At 40.4% G+C, this 12905-nt stretch overlaps 1 protein-coding gene across 2 annotated transcripts in view; it reads right to left on the bottom strand.

Moving 5' to 3' along the window:
* The window catches only part of RANBP17 (RAN binding protein 17), a 159962-nt gene that overhangs the window by 24848 nt on the left and 122209 nt on the right, over window positions 1-12905 (bottom strand). For both annotated transcript variants that reach the window (XM_063349133.1, XM_063349134.1), the window contains 2 exons: window positions 7864-8078; window positions 6557-6695 (listed from right to left, as the gene is read on the bottom strand). In XM_063349133.1, coding sequence (XP_063205203.1) covers window positions 6557-6695; window positions 7864-8078 — 354 coding nt within the window. The remainder of the gene's footprint in view (window positions 1-6556; window positions 6696-7863; window positions 8079-12905) is intronic.

Here is a 12905-nt window from a genome sequence, read left to right on the forward strand (position 1 = left end):
ATTAGGCTAATCGATACGTCTATTTTTGATACATGAGTTGACTAGTGCTAAAGACTGTTTTTATTAACACGCAGAGGTATTAAACCTTTGCTTTTGAGTAACTGCGTAGCGTGTACTAAAAATCTGATGAACTCCAGTGAATTTCATTCACTCCTGCATGAATGCTGCTGCCCCTCTGCGTAGCGGGCAGTGCAGGATGAGGGCGGATATTTTACCGATACTCCGTTTCACATTGCGAAGGCTCCAGATTCCTGGAAACTAAAATTCTGTGTTGATCTGCTTACTGAAAAGGCAAGGCTCAATCGAGTAGAGCTGCTGCTGCCCAGGTTTTTCTCAAGCAGTATTTCACAATGTTTCTCTGCCCCAAATAGCTTCCAGTCAAGTCAGGTGGCAAAGAATGAACAGGGGCCATCAAAGAACAGCCAGTCAGTCATTTTGCTAATAATTCGAGCAGGTTAAAGTACATTAAATATGGCTGGCAACAACAAAACAACAGTCACTAACAAATACTTCACAAATGTCCCCAAAACTGAAAGCCATGGCGGTAAAAGAGGACGCTGTTGAAAAGCAAAAGCAAAAGCCACTTTCCATCTTTACTTACTGTTTCTCTAAGTAAGGGAGATTAAAAGCTTGAACCTATTTGCAGCGTAAATATGTCTGCCTGACGCTCTCTGCGACCTCAACCACCAGACCCAACCCAGCGGAGCGTTTAGGACTCCGTCCTCTCGCCACTGGCTTCAACTGGAACCTGCCCGGGCCTTCTACAGTTCAGAGTGTTTATTTCAGGTGGGCCGCCGGAGTAAGGGATGTGTGGGGGCTGCAAAAGGAATTAAACTGTTAAAATGCTCATTCTGCGGGAAAAGGGATTAGAAGGATCCAATTAAGTGTACCTTGAATTCTTTAAACTACGCTAATTTGGAGGCCTGCCAACCTTGCGGTGTTCATTTAAACACATCCCTCTAGACACTGAAGTATTTTGATCCGTGGCTGTTTAACTCCTTAAGCTCGGCACTGACACTATTAACCCTTTGCCATCTCAAAACTAATTGTATTTTGCTAAGAGTGTTTACATTTACAGGCAGAGAAGATACAAATGGTCTCCTAAGACTCGATCTTCCAAGCAACCAGCTGACTTGGCAGCAGACGTCAGAGCCATCTAACAGCTCACAGAAAGGAGCCGGAGCATCCCCACTCTGCCTTCCCTGGACCAGCGGGTTTCCCGGGACCGGATTCCACGGGGCAGCATCTGAGGACGCGTTGCCGGAACAAAGCTGAGTGCAAAGTTACGAGTCTTGCCAAAGGACAGACTGCAGAATCGGGCACTCATCATCTTCTCAACCAAAACAGTCCTGCTTATAAACTAGAAATGCAATTCGTGGTGGAATTGAATCACCATCAATAACAACAAGTGAGAGATTTGAAAATACATATTTCATAGGAGGGCTCTGCTGTATTTCTAAACCCGTGCTTAACTCTATTTCTTTTTAAATTGAATAATACAAAGTAAATCACTATCATCAGTTTACAAAACAGCAGTAGTTCTAAACATGCTGATACTGTACAAGTAGATATTTTACATTCGACAGTAAGTGATTTTAGCAGGACAGCAGACAGGTCTCTGCTATCATTTGCTCACGAGAATCTGATATGAGTGTTAAGAGCTACTTAAATTTGCCTATAACTATATATCAAATATGCTTCCCTATGCTCATTTTTCCTTTTGATTGCAAGGATATAATAGACAGGGAGCGTCAAGCAAACTCCCTTGAATGACTCTTCTGGGCATGTGGAACCTTGTGCTGGAGCACAACGGTGTTCTCACTAAACGGCAGCGAGACAAGCCAGCCAACAGAACATACACAAGGAGCAACGAGAAGCTACCACTTCTGAGCTATGGACAGAAGAAATGGATGGAGAAGACAGAGTAAAAGCAGAATAATAAAAGAAACTGAGAAATCGGGAAATTGGGAAAAAGAGACAGGCTGAGAGAGCTGGGGTTGTTCAGCCTGGAGAGGGGCTGTTGGCAAGGGCATGTAACGACAGGCCGAGGGGCAATGGTTTAAACTAGAGCAGGGCAGGGTTAGATGAGACATTAGGAAGAAGTTCTTTACACTGAGGGTGGTGAGACACTGGCCCAGGTTGCCCAGAGAGGGGGTGGAGGCCCCATCCCTGGAGACATCCAAGGCCAGGCTGGATGAGGCTCTGAGCAACCTGACCTAGTTGAAGATGTCCCTGCTGACTGCCGGGGGGTTGGACTAGATGGCCTTTAGAGGTCCCTTCCAATCCAACACATTCTACGATTCTACGATTCTAAATGCAGCCAAACCACATTTCTCATTTCTGGTTGACTCAGCTCTGTCTCCTGTGAACTAACCCTTTGGGTCATGAAGCAAGCAGGCCATGGTTACAGAAAACGCCAAACCCAGCTCCATGGGATCTGCATGGATCCAGCACGGATCCAGTAACAGTTCTGAAGTTCGGTCAAACAAAACTGAGCTCTCTGGACGTACCTGCCAGCAAGGCTGGTGCTGGTGGTGGGCAGGGCACAAGGCTGACGACTCCGGCACCAGTCACCACCAATGTTCAGCTAGACCTTTTGATTTCTTCTTCGCCAGTATGCATTCATTTCATTTTTTGGGTGCCAACTTTACACGCCCGTTTTTATTCTCTCTGTGTTTTTCCCTGATGCAGGGAATTCCAATCAGACATTAGCTCAAGTAACTAGAAGCTGAGCGTGTATGTTAGAATGGGTTGTATTATTTTCAAAAAGCCAACAACCCTTCCAAACAACTCGAGGATGCCTTTTGGTCTCAACAATATGACAACAGCATGCTGGAGGGGAATTATTTTTCAACAGTTTAATGACATTGCTGAATCCCTGCAAATTAAAAGATTTTGTTCTGGTTTTCACATAAAGGCAAGGAGAGGGAGTTAAGTGGTATTTTCCCTGTCCATCAATTGCTTACAGTTCAATACTGGCATTATTTGCCTTTGAGACTAAACCTGGAAAGTAAATGGATTTAGCAATTTAACATCTAAATTAGGCAGCAAGACAGAAAAAATGTTTTGCTTTTTCCTCAATGAATAGCACGCTATACTATTAATCATATGAGAATTAGAAAAGCTTCGCAGCTATTAGTGACAACATGCCAGGCAGACTACATTAAAAGGCTCTGATCCACTGAGTCAGCTGTGAAAAAGCCAGGTAAACACTTTAGAAGAGAACTATTGGAGTGTTTATCCTCGCAGTAAAAGCTTAGATGAGGGCTTCCATTATAGCTGATTTACAGCTAGAGGCTTCTGAAGGAATACCTATTCTTTCCCCGTGTTTAGAAAGCGTGGAATCAAGCAAGGTATTTACTCAGCAACAGAATGAACGCTCCTCAGAAATAAGGATTTGGGGAATGTTTACCCTACAGCTGACAACAATGAGAGTCTCAAAGGCTTCGCCTACGTAAAAGGGAGTAGAGGAAAAAAAGTCAGATACTTTTTTTTCCCCGTGAAAGAGAAGTGATCTCCTGGTATTTAATTTTTAAAATAAAAAGACAGCTATTTCATTTTTAGAAACATTTCTGAAAGCAACTGGTATGTTCTCATCAGTTTAAAACACAATTCCCCCTCAGATGGCTTATAGCCCTGAGCCCTACTATTCTGAGATGTTCTTGTGGCACTGATATAATTCAGTGAAAAGGCAACGCTTGGATCTGCTTACCCCTTTTCCAAGGGCAGAAGGATGTATGTGACCAAGTAACGCATGAGAAATAAATTTGTATTTCACTGTCTGACAATTGGAAATGCCTCAAATATCAAAATTTGAAAAGGGATAAATTACTTCGCAGAATGACTCTTAAGAAAACGCAGTGACAGGTAGCTAACTCTTGAGGTGATTAAAAATAAATAAACGAACACCAAGAGCTATGAAGTGACCAAAGAGTAGTTCATCAGGACACGTCATCAGGAGAGTATGGAAAATTATTCCGTTCACTACAAAAATAAACCCTCCTGAACACAACTGAGGAATTTAAATGCTGACATCGATATCAGTTCTTGATGCATGTAGTATTAAGAAACATGATATTAAGGACAAATAATCACTTTATCACTTCAACATGAAAGGTTAAAAAAAAAAAAAAGGGCATCTTCCATCTGACTCATCCTGGAAGTAAGAGGTAAATTATTTTATTATTACAAAAGTAAGTATTGCTTTTTATGTGCCAGAGAGATTAGGGGATGCACAGGCCTTTGGACAGGATAAAAATTTGTTTTAGAAAGCGAGACAATGCAAGTGGAAAATGTAAGAAAATTATCAGTGGGATCCTACGGGTGTTGGCAGAAACCAAATGCGACCATCCTCCAAGTCCAACCTCCTGCCCAAAACAGGGTCAACATCAGAGAGGTGTCTTAGGACCTTGCCCAGTACCTGGGAATATCTCCCAAGGATGGAGATTCCACATCCAACCCTCCTCCCCAAAACAGGTTCCTCATCAGAGAGGTTCCTCAGGACCTTGTCCAGTATTGGGGAATATCTCCAAGGACAGAGATTCCACATCCAGTCTGGGCAACACGGAAACAGCCAGGTCTTCCTGACAGGCAAATAGACCCGGCAATTCTCTAAGACTGAGAAACTACTTGAGTTTGGAGGAATCAGAGTAAACAAAGAAAAAAACGAACACGAAAGCGAGCAGAATAGCTTCTGATGGACTGCATCAAGCCTTCAGTGAGGTCACGCCAAGTTAAAAATTCTTACACACTTTGTTTTAGTCTCATATGTTTGTATTTATTTTAGGTACTTTAAGAACCTTAAGATGAACTGAAGGAGAGCTTTGGCTAAGCAGATCTATGGTTTATGAAACGTAAAAAAAAAAAAAAAACAAACAAAAAACCAAAGCGAGCTGTTAACATTTTTGTTGATACTTTTCTCAGCAGAATATCAGCAATTCCACCAAATAGTTTTCTAAGATAACATCTATGCTCCTAAAAATTAATAATTCTTCATGACTAAACTCCAAGCTACTTAACTTACATACTTTTCTTACCCCTCTTCCCCACCTTGAGTGAGAGCTTACGTAGCTTTGACCTTTTCATAGAATCATAGAATCATAGGGTTGGAAGGGACCTCTGGAGATCATCTAGTCCAACCCCCCTGCCAGAGCAGGGTCACCTAGAGCAGGTGACCCTCTCTTTTACATGAATTCAAATTGGGTTTCAAAAAGACGGTTAAAGCAAACCTGGTATGCTAGTGAATTCTCTAAATGATTATTACCAACATCTCAAACGGAAGAGACGTAACGCGAAGCGCTAATGGGGATCAGGAGCAGGGCTGGCTAAACGGGTAGCTGTCAGCCGAGCTCACGTTCAGTACAACGTACCCACCGGCAACCCACCCCCAGGCAGACTCCCAGCACAACCAGCCTACGGGCAGAAAGTGCTGCACCATCATTACAGGTGACAAAGCACTCAAAATATCCAGAAGATGGATTTCAGCATTATATAATAAAATGACCTGAATATTTCTTTAGCGCTGTTGCTTAGCTGTTCACTACCTATTTTCTCTCTGAGAGGAGGCTGCCTCTTGCAGCAAAAACTGCTGAATGTGTTTAACATCGCAAATGCTTTCCGAGTCTCGGTGCATTCACACATTCCTATGGGGCTTGACTGACACTTGGTGGTAATGAGAAACACCAGCTATTACAGAGTAACATCTATACACACTAATGTTATATGGCCTTTTTTTTTTCTCCTTAGTAACCGCCCTAATCAATAAATACTACTGTAAGGTTTGAACAGCTTCTCAGTCAAAAACTAGATAAATGCATGGCATTCCCAGCTGATCAGAATGTAACTGCGTGATTTATTTTTCCTTCCCCCAAATGCCCGGTCTCCTCCTCCGTATTCCAAATGACTTTAGGTTACCATTCCCACCCCAGCACCCAAATTTTGGACAGTGATCTGTTTAAAAAGCATAAAGTAAACCATTCAAGAGACTGAAAGGAACTGCAATCCTGTATATTTATCGTTATTTTTATTTTTGTCATTACTCTAAGCATGCTTCTGTTGCACTGATTCTCCTCTGAAGTACCTTCAGCAAGTACTGAGCAACCAGTTTCTTTTTTCCATGGATGAAGATACGTTTCCGTTTCTCAAATCATATCGCAGCTGTGCAGAACAAGCACGATTTATACAGCAGCGATGTTGATCCAATAAAAACAAAACCCCACAGATTCCCGTACACATTTTAATACGTGTTAGTTCTGAGTAACAAATGCATTAATTTTCAGTACAATCTTAGTGAAGGCACGTTAATAATTTTAACGGCTCTGGCTTGTAAGAAAAGATAATTTTAAAATATTATCTGTAAAAACTTACAGGTTGGATGTTGAAAAGAACTTAGCTCCATTAACCAAAACAGTCACATTCTTAAAACGTTCAAAAGCCAGCATCTTCCACTGTCGCTTGATACTCATTTTTTTAAGATATAAATGAATGTGCTGCTTTGAAAATCCTAGATACCTAAATACTTGAACTTTTTCTTTAGGCACGTTTAAGTGATTCTTACCTACTGCAGTAAGTCCTTCAGATATCGAAGTAAGAATATAGATTAGGACGTGAGGTTCTAAACTGGTGATGAAACTCATGTGATCTTGGGTCAGACACTCCAAAAGCGGGTAGTAAGACTGGCTTAGTTTTCGATATTGCTGAAAAAAGAGTACACGTTTGCAGTAAATATAGATATTACCATCGACTAATATTAACAACATTAACAGATGACAGAAGAATGATCCTACAGGTTTTATGATGTGATAAATTCTAATTCAGCCACTAAATCAAAATATTTAGAGAGACAAAATATTTCCTGTCTTTGGTAGATTTCAACTTTTCAATTTTACCATAGGATATAAACTCACTATTAGTTTAAAATAAGCTCAGGCTAATACAATAGTGCTATCGAGCTTTGACATTCTACGCAGCTATCAGTCTAGTAAAAGCAGTATAGCGTCCTGCCCGGGGTGTTAGTTTGGCAGGATTACGGCCTGTATCTTACCTTCTGCAGGAAATCTTATTAAGAGTTAGCACAGATTTCCCCAAAATCATCTCAGAGATGGACTTTTTGGGGGCTTAAGTGAGGTCCTGTCTCAGGCTGTGCACAGGTAAAGGCACTTGCTTCAACCCATTGGCCCAATCAGCGTCTTACTCTTAAGGACCCTTATGTAGGACACTTATTATTGGATGGCTAGGAACATGCTAAAATATGCACACTGCACTATACAACCAATACACCAATTTTAATTGAGAGCAACTTTTCAGTTCCGAGGACTTTATTTATGTGGCAGGCATAAATCTGGGTATTAACCATCTTCAACTACTCCAAATTTGTCCCTTCCTGCAAGAAAATGACAGTTCTGGAAGAAAATGTCACAGTTCAAATTTAGGCTGATATTGCACAAGATCTGTTGTCTTCCCACAGAGAAGTGGGAACACGGTGTACTTTAAAACAAAATTGTTAAATTTTATGGGGAATGCACAGTGACAATTTACAGACTGAAACTAATTGCAGAGTGTCTGGATACGTGAGGATGTTTTACAGGGCATGCAGGCAACTTAACTGGGTTCGCAAGGACAGAATGGAGCAGAATTTTGCATTTCTCTCTTTCACGGCAAGCCTCGTGAAAATTCTGGAAAAGCTCCTGTTTCACAGGGCTTACCTGTATTTGAGATGTTACTATATAAACACATTCAAGTAATCGAACTGAAAACTGCATCTGAGCTGTTCTAGATCCCTCTGTCTCATTATAACAATACAAAGCCTGTGGTGGTGTTATTTCATATTTCACGTAAAGACTCCCAAGATGAGTAATTGCTTACTAGCAAGTCACTGTGGGATACTGAAAGCAGCATTTTGACAAAGGCCTGAAGTACATTGTCAAAGTGGTTGTCCCCGTACAACTTGAAGACGCCAAAGCTGACATAATTTCCACATAAGGCAGATTTGAGTGCAGAGTAACAGATGGAAATGCCCTTGAGTTTCAACGGATAAACCTGATCTTTTGACAAAGTCCCAAGAGAGAGGATCTGATTACCTGTTTTCATAAAAAGAGAGAGAGAGAGAAAGAAACTTACATGAGCAGCTGCAAATCTAAAATATTTTGATGGCACTATCTAAACTTATTTTTTGTCTTTATTGTCATTACTATTTGGAAGAAAATTTGTTTCTGCATCTGATGTAAAAGATCTGTTAAGTAAGCATGACTGCAGCTTAAAAGCCACCAAGGAATTAGTATGCAAAATTTAAAATATAAGCTACGGAATTCCCATCATCGATGTACAGCCAGACCACGACTGGGTCTACCAGCACGAATTCCTTAATCTGAACGGAGCCGCAACACATGGTTTTACAGTTTTTCGTGCTGCAGCGAAACCTGGTTTTGATCCATTACCACGACGGTCTCTTGGGATGGTTGCTGATGTACACACACACTAAATATATCCCTCAGAAAACAAATATGTCCATTACAAAAGCCTCTATTTTGCCAGTCACAGATGGGAATGACTTTTTAATTAAAATCCATGTTTATAATGTAAAAGTAACAGCTAACTGTAAATATTTGCTGTTGCTATTAACAGATAATAGCGACTTTCGGATCCACTGCGCAGCAGCACAGATCCCGCTGCAATCCTCTGTACAAACCTAATTATTCAAAGGCCTCATTACCAAGTTTTCTAAGTATCTTGTAATAATTTAATGCTTGTCTTCACAGCACCCCAGAGTTAGTTAGTCTTCATGACAAATTTTTTTTAACCCCAAGTAATTAATGAAAGTGAGATAGAACAGTAGAACGAACACAGCCAAGATTAAGACCCCATCTGATGTTGTCCTCGGCCTGCACAAAACCCAGCTCTTCACTCTGTTACTACTCATCATTGTAACTTGGTCATTTTAACTAGAGGAAAATAACACAAAACTGTACATTTTTTTTAAGTTTTCCTACAAAGAAAAGCACAATAGTCCACAGAGAGACGCTTGGATTGTTTGCTTTCAGTGTCTGAGCTACCTGTCATGGCTATGACGACAACTTGGACCAAGGAGCAACAAGCAAACTGGACATTAACTACTCAAAATTCCAAATATTGCCAGTTGAGAGAGGTAGTTATGACAACTAATTTTTGCTTTTATAATAGGCAATTAAAAAATGCCCCTAAAAACTTGCCTGACCTCACAGATTGTGTAGTATTGTTCAATACGCATTGAGGCCTAAGATTAAACTGCGTCTGTCTCCACGCAGCTCTCCTTTCTACCCATGCAAATTTCCACCTGCGGATCATATACCTGCCTTATTTTAATTCTTTCTCTTGATGTTATCAGTTGATATGATTTACAGCATATAATTAGAAAAATGAGGGGGAAAACATGTTTTTTGTTTCTAAACACCCAACGCATCAAAGGATCACCCACTTGATATCACTTAATGCAAAGAGGGAAAAAGACCTAAGTTAATCGTTTAAAACATTGATGTTGTTTACCACTTCTTGCAAGTACAAAGCAATTTATCCATCAGGTTGTAAAGGAAAAGTAGATTTACAAAAAAAGACTGTGAGTACGATCAGGGATTGCTTAGAAGTAGTAACTGGGGTCTGTAAGAGGTGGGAATGTCATCCCTAGAATTATGGAAGGTAGGAGAAGAATCGAATATTTAGCTAGGAAAGACGGTCACTTACAATCAAAATCAAGCCCTCTTAATTAAAAACATTAACAATTTATCAATGAAACTACAGAATGGTTTTGATACCGTAAACAGTCACACGAGCACCTCTACTACCCCAAACGCTGTAGTCAGGAACACAGCGTAACTGCGGAAGAAGGTACAATTCCAGTGACTGCTACTGCATAGAAATTCATTCCAAACGTTGTTAAATCTCTGTTATGCTAAAAACAACCAGTATCCGAAAGATCCTCTTCAAAAACCAAAACAAGTCAGAATAATGTCTTCTAGTGTACCTGGATATTAATTTATTGTAATACTTTACACTACTGAGAATTTGCATTTACATAAAATTCAAGGTAAACTCCACTTAGCTTACTACAGTGCCCCATTTAAGATATCCCAGCCAGGTCATCTTCATTAACATTAATCTTCCTGACAAGATTACCGATCTGACCAATTCCTGAGAAGACCAGTGAATTTCAAATTCAGGGTAGGGGGTGGGGAAGAGAAAAAAAAAAATAATACAAAATTCTGTCTGTGAGATCAAGTGGGAAGGTGCACACCATTTTTGAAAGCCGCTTTGTAAACAGTGTACAACTCTTAGGGCTAAAGCGTGCTGTAAGTTAACCTCATCTGGTCTCCTCCACTATTAAATTCTCTGCTGAAATAACAACAGAAATATATATCAGAAATAAGCAAAGACAAAGTTCTGGATCCCAGAAAGTAACAGCCCTGAGTTTATAGCTGAGCTCTCCGAGCACAACCTGGTGAAATCCTAGCTCCTTGACGTACTTGGTGTAATACGCAACAACAGATGGAAAAGAGCTTAGTAGTTGTCAACATGGCAATTATGTACTTAATATGGAAATTAATTGGAAGCCGATGGAAAAAACCGGAATGATGAGCAGAGAAGCTGAAAAAACCCTAGGAATCCCTTAGCCTGGGAACATGAGTTCTAGGAGGTATCCACTAGTGTCGATCTATCATTTTTATTACTTAACAAAAAAAAAAAAAAAAAATCTCCCTTATAATTAAAACTTTCCATCCATTGACAGCATAAAGCATTCACTGCAGGAAGGCACAAGCCCTGTCGCCTCCCCCTGGGTGGGCACGGCAGAAGAGGCGTTCAGTACTATCCCTTCTAATGAAAACCCCGAGAAGAATCTGGGTCCAGCGCAAGATTAAAAGCTGCTTTTTGCAAGTGGGCAGAGTCCACAGAGAACCGCTGTGTGTTCATGGACTCATTTTAAAAGGGCCTAAGAGTGGGAACCGCTGATTTCAAATTAGCAGCCGAGGTGAAAGACCACGCAGCGCCTGTTACCAACGCCCCAAGCCATCAGCCTATGATTCAGGGGATGCTAGAACAAAGACCAGTGTTTTAGCATTAGTTACTGAAAAAAATATGAAGTATGGTGCTATGCCTGACTAGATAAAAAAAGAATGATCTACTTGTAACATTTAGCAGGAGCTTCAGGGGAATATTTTTACACACCATGGATACTACTGAACATAAACTAATTTACCGAGGTACTTGGAATCAGGTCAAGAACAACTCCTCAGCTACTGAGGATACGCTTACATTTATAATCCCTGTAGTGGAGGACCAAAATACAATTTTATAAACTCCTATTGTTAAAAGAAACAATTTTAAAGAAATTAAATCAACATAAAAGTGACCTTCGACATGCTGAATTTCAAAATTGTGCTTAAAATTCACGGCTCCTGTCAAAATGAAAATTCTGTGTAGACTAATCAGTGTTCCTGCTGAGTTAAAAAAAAAAAACAAAAAAAAAACAAATGAAAAAATCCAACTTGCACAAATTTCTGCTTAATGCGGGACAAACTGGATCACACAATCTTAAAATATACCGACTTTGAAAATTCTCAATAATTTCCTGCAATACAACTTTTTGCCCTGCATTTGACAGCAACGTCACTTACGAAAATTACAAACCCTCTGAGCCTCAGAGGCGGATACAAAATTCCGACGGGAATAAGAAAAGGATTTTTAAAGACACTGGGCAAAACTGTTAGCTAGGAAATAAGGGCTTTAATTGAAGCCTGAAAATGTAAGAATTTCATTACCCACAGATTCCTTAGGTACGTAAACAAAGGAGCTGGAAGACAGACGTGTGTGTATGCAGAGGGGGGACACAAGGCGAGTTAAAAACCCAAACCGGGATGCGGTGACCGAGGATAGCAGAACCGTGCCTCGGAATCCCGCCGGCAATAGGCACCGGAGCTCTGTGTGCAGCTCGTTCCCTTGCTCCCTCCTGGATGCGGGAGCACGTCAGGACAGGCAGCTTCCCTTTCAGCTCTCCTCCTTAATTGCTTTTACAGTAGAAGCTATAATACAAAAATGATTTCCTTATGGCTGCGTTTCATTTAAGCAGGGCTTGTTCTAGATTTCAGTCCAATAAGCGCTACCTATAATAATACAAATAAATCATATTCTAACGTGTGTGAATTAGATGGAGATAAAAAAAGACTTCGGTGAGATTAAACAAAGGTCGTGAAAATTTATCACATTTATAGAGAAAAAGTGTTTTTTGCCTTTTCCCCTTTCCTATTTTTATTATTCACCACTGCCCCATAAAGATGGTTTTGAATGTATGCTTTCCAGGCATTCGGAATGCTAGGGCAGTATAAAGAAGTGGCCATATATAGAAAAAGAAAGGCAAACATGAATCATAAAGATGAGAGTTCGCTTCAAAACCTGATCTTTTATTTTATTTTTTTTTAAAAGCTTCCACAACAACAAACCATGCATAAAACCTCTCGAATCAGCACAACGAGCATGCACAGCACCAAGAAAAAAATTGCCAAAAAAACCTGATTATGAAATCTGAGTCAGTAATGAAGAGCAATATATTTTGGAACCGCTATTGCAAAAGAGAGGAGGGCAGAGCAACGGCAACCGAGAGCAGTCAGCTCGTCGCTTTTAAGCCAAGCTGCTGACTAGAAATACCTGTTATACAGCAAGAATCGCTTTCTCCAAAATTTTGAGGAAGAACCGTTATCTTATGAAGTTGCCGGCACCGAATGGATTACCACGCTAAGTTTTGACATACATGTTCTGGAAGCAATTTAAAGCTCATTAGAAATAATTGTGTCTGGCTACTGGAAAATGTGGTAAAATTTAATCCACATCCAAATGCTACCTGGGCTGTGAGAAGAGGAAATTGTTTTGTGCTACTGTGGCTA

This window comes from Chroicocephalus ridibundus, chromosome 11, assembly GCF_963924245.1.
Source record: "Chroicocephalus ridibundus chromosome 11, bChrRid1.1, whole genome shotgun sequence".
Classification (NCBI taxonomy): domain Eukaryota; kingdom Metazoa; phylum Chordata; class Aves; order Charadriiformes; family Laridae; genus Chroicocephalus; species Chroicocephalus ridibundus.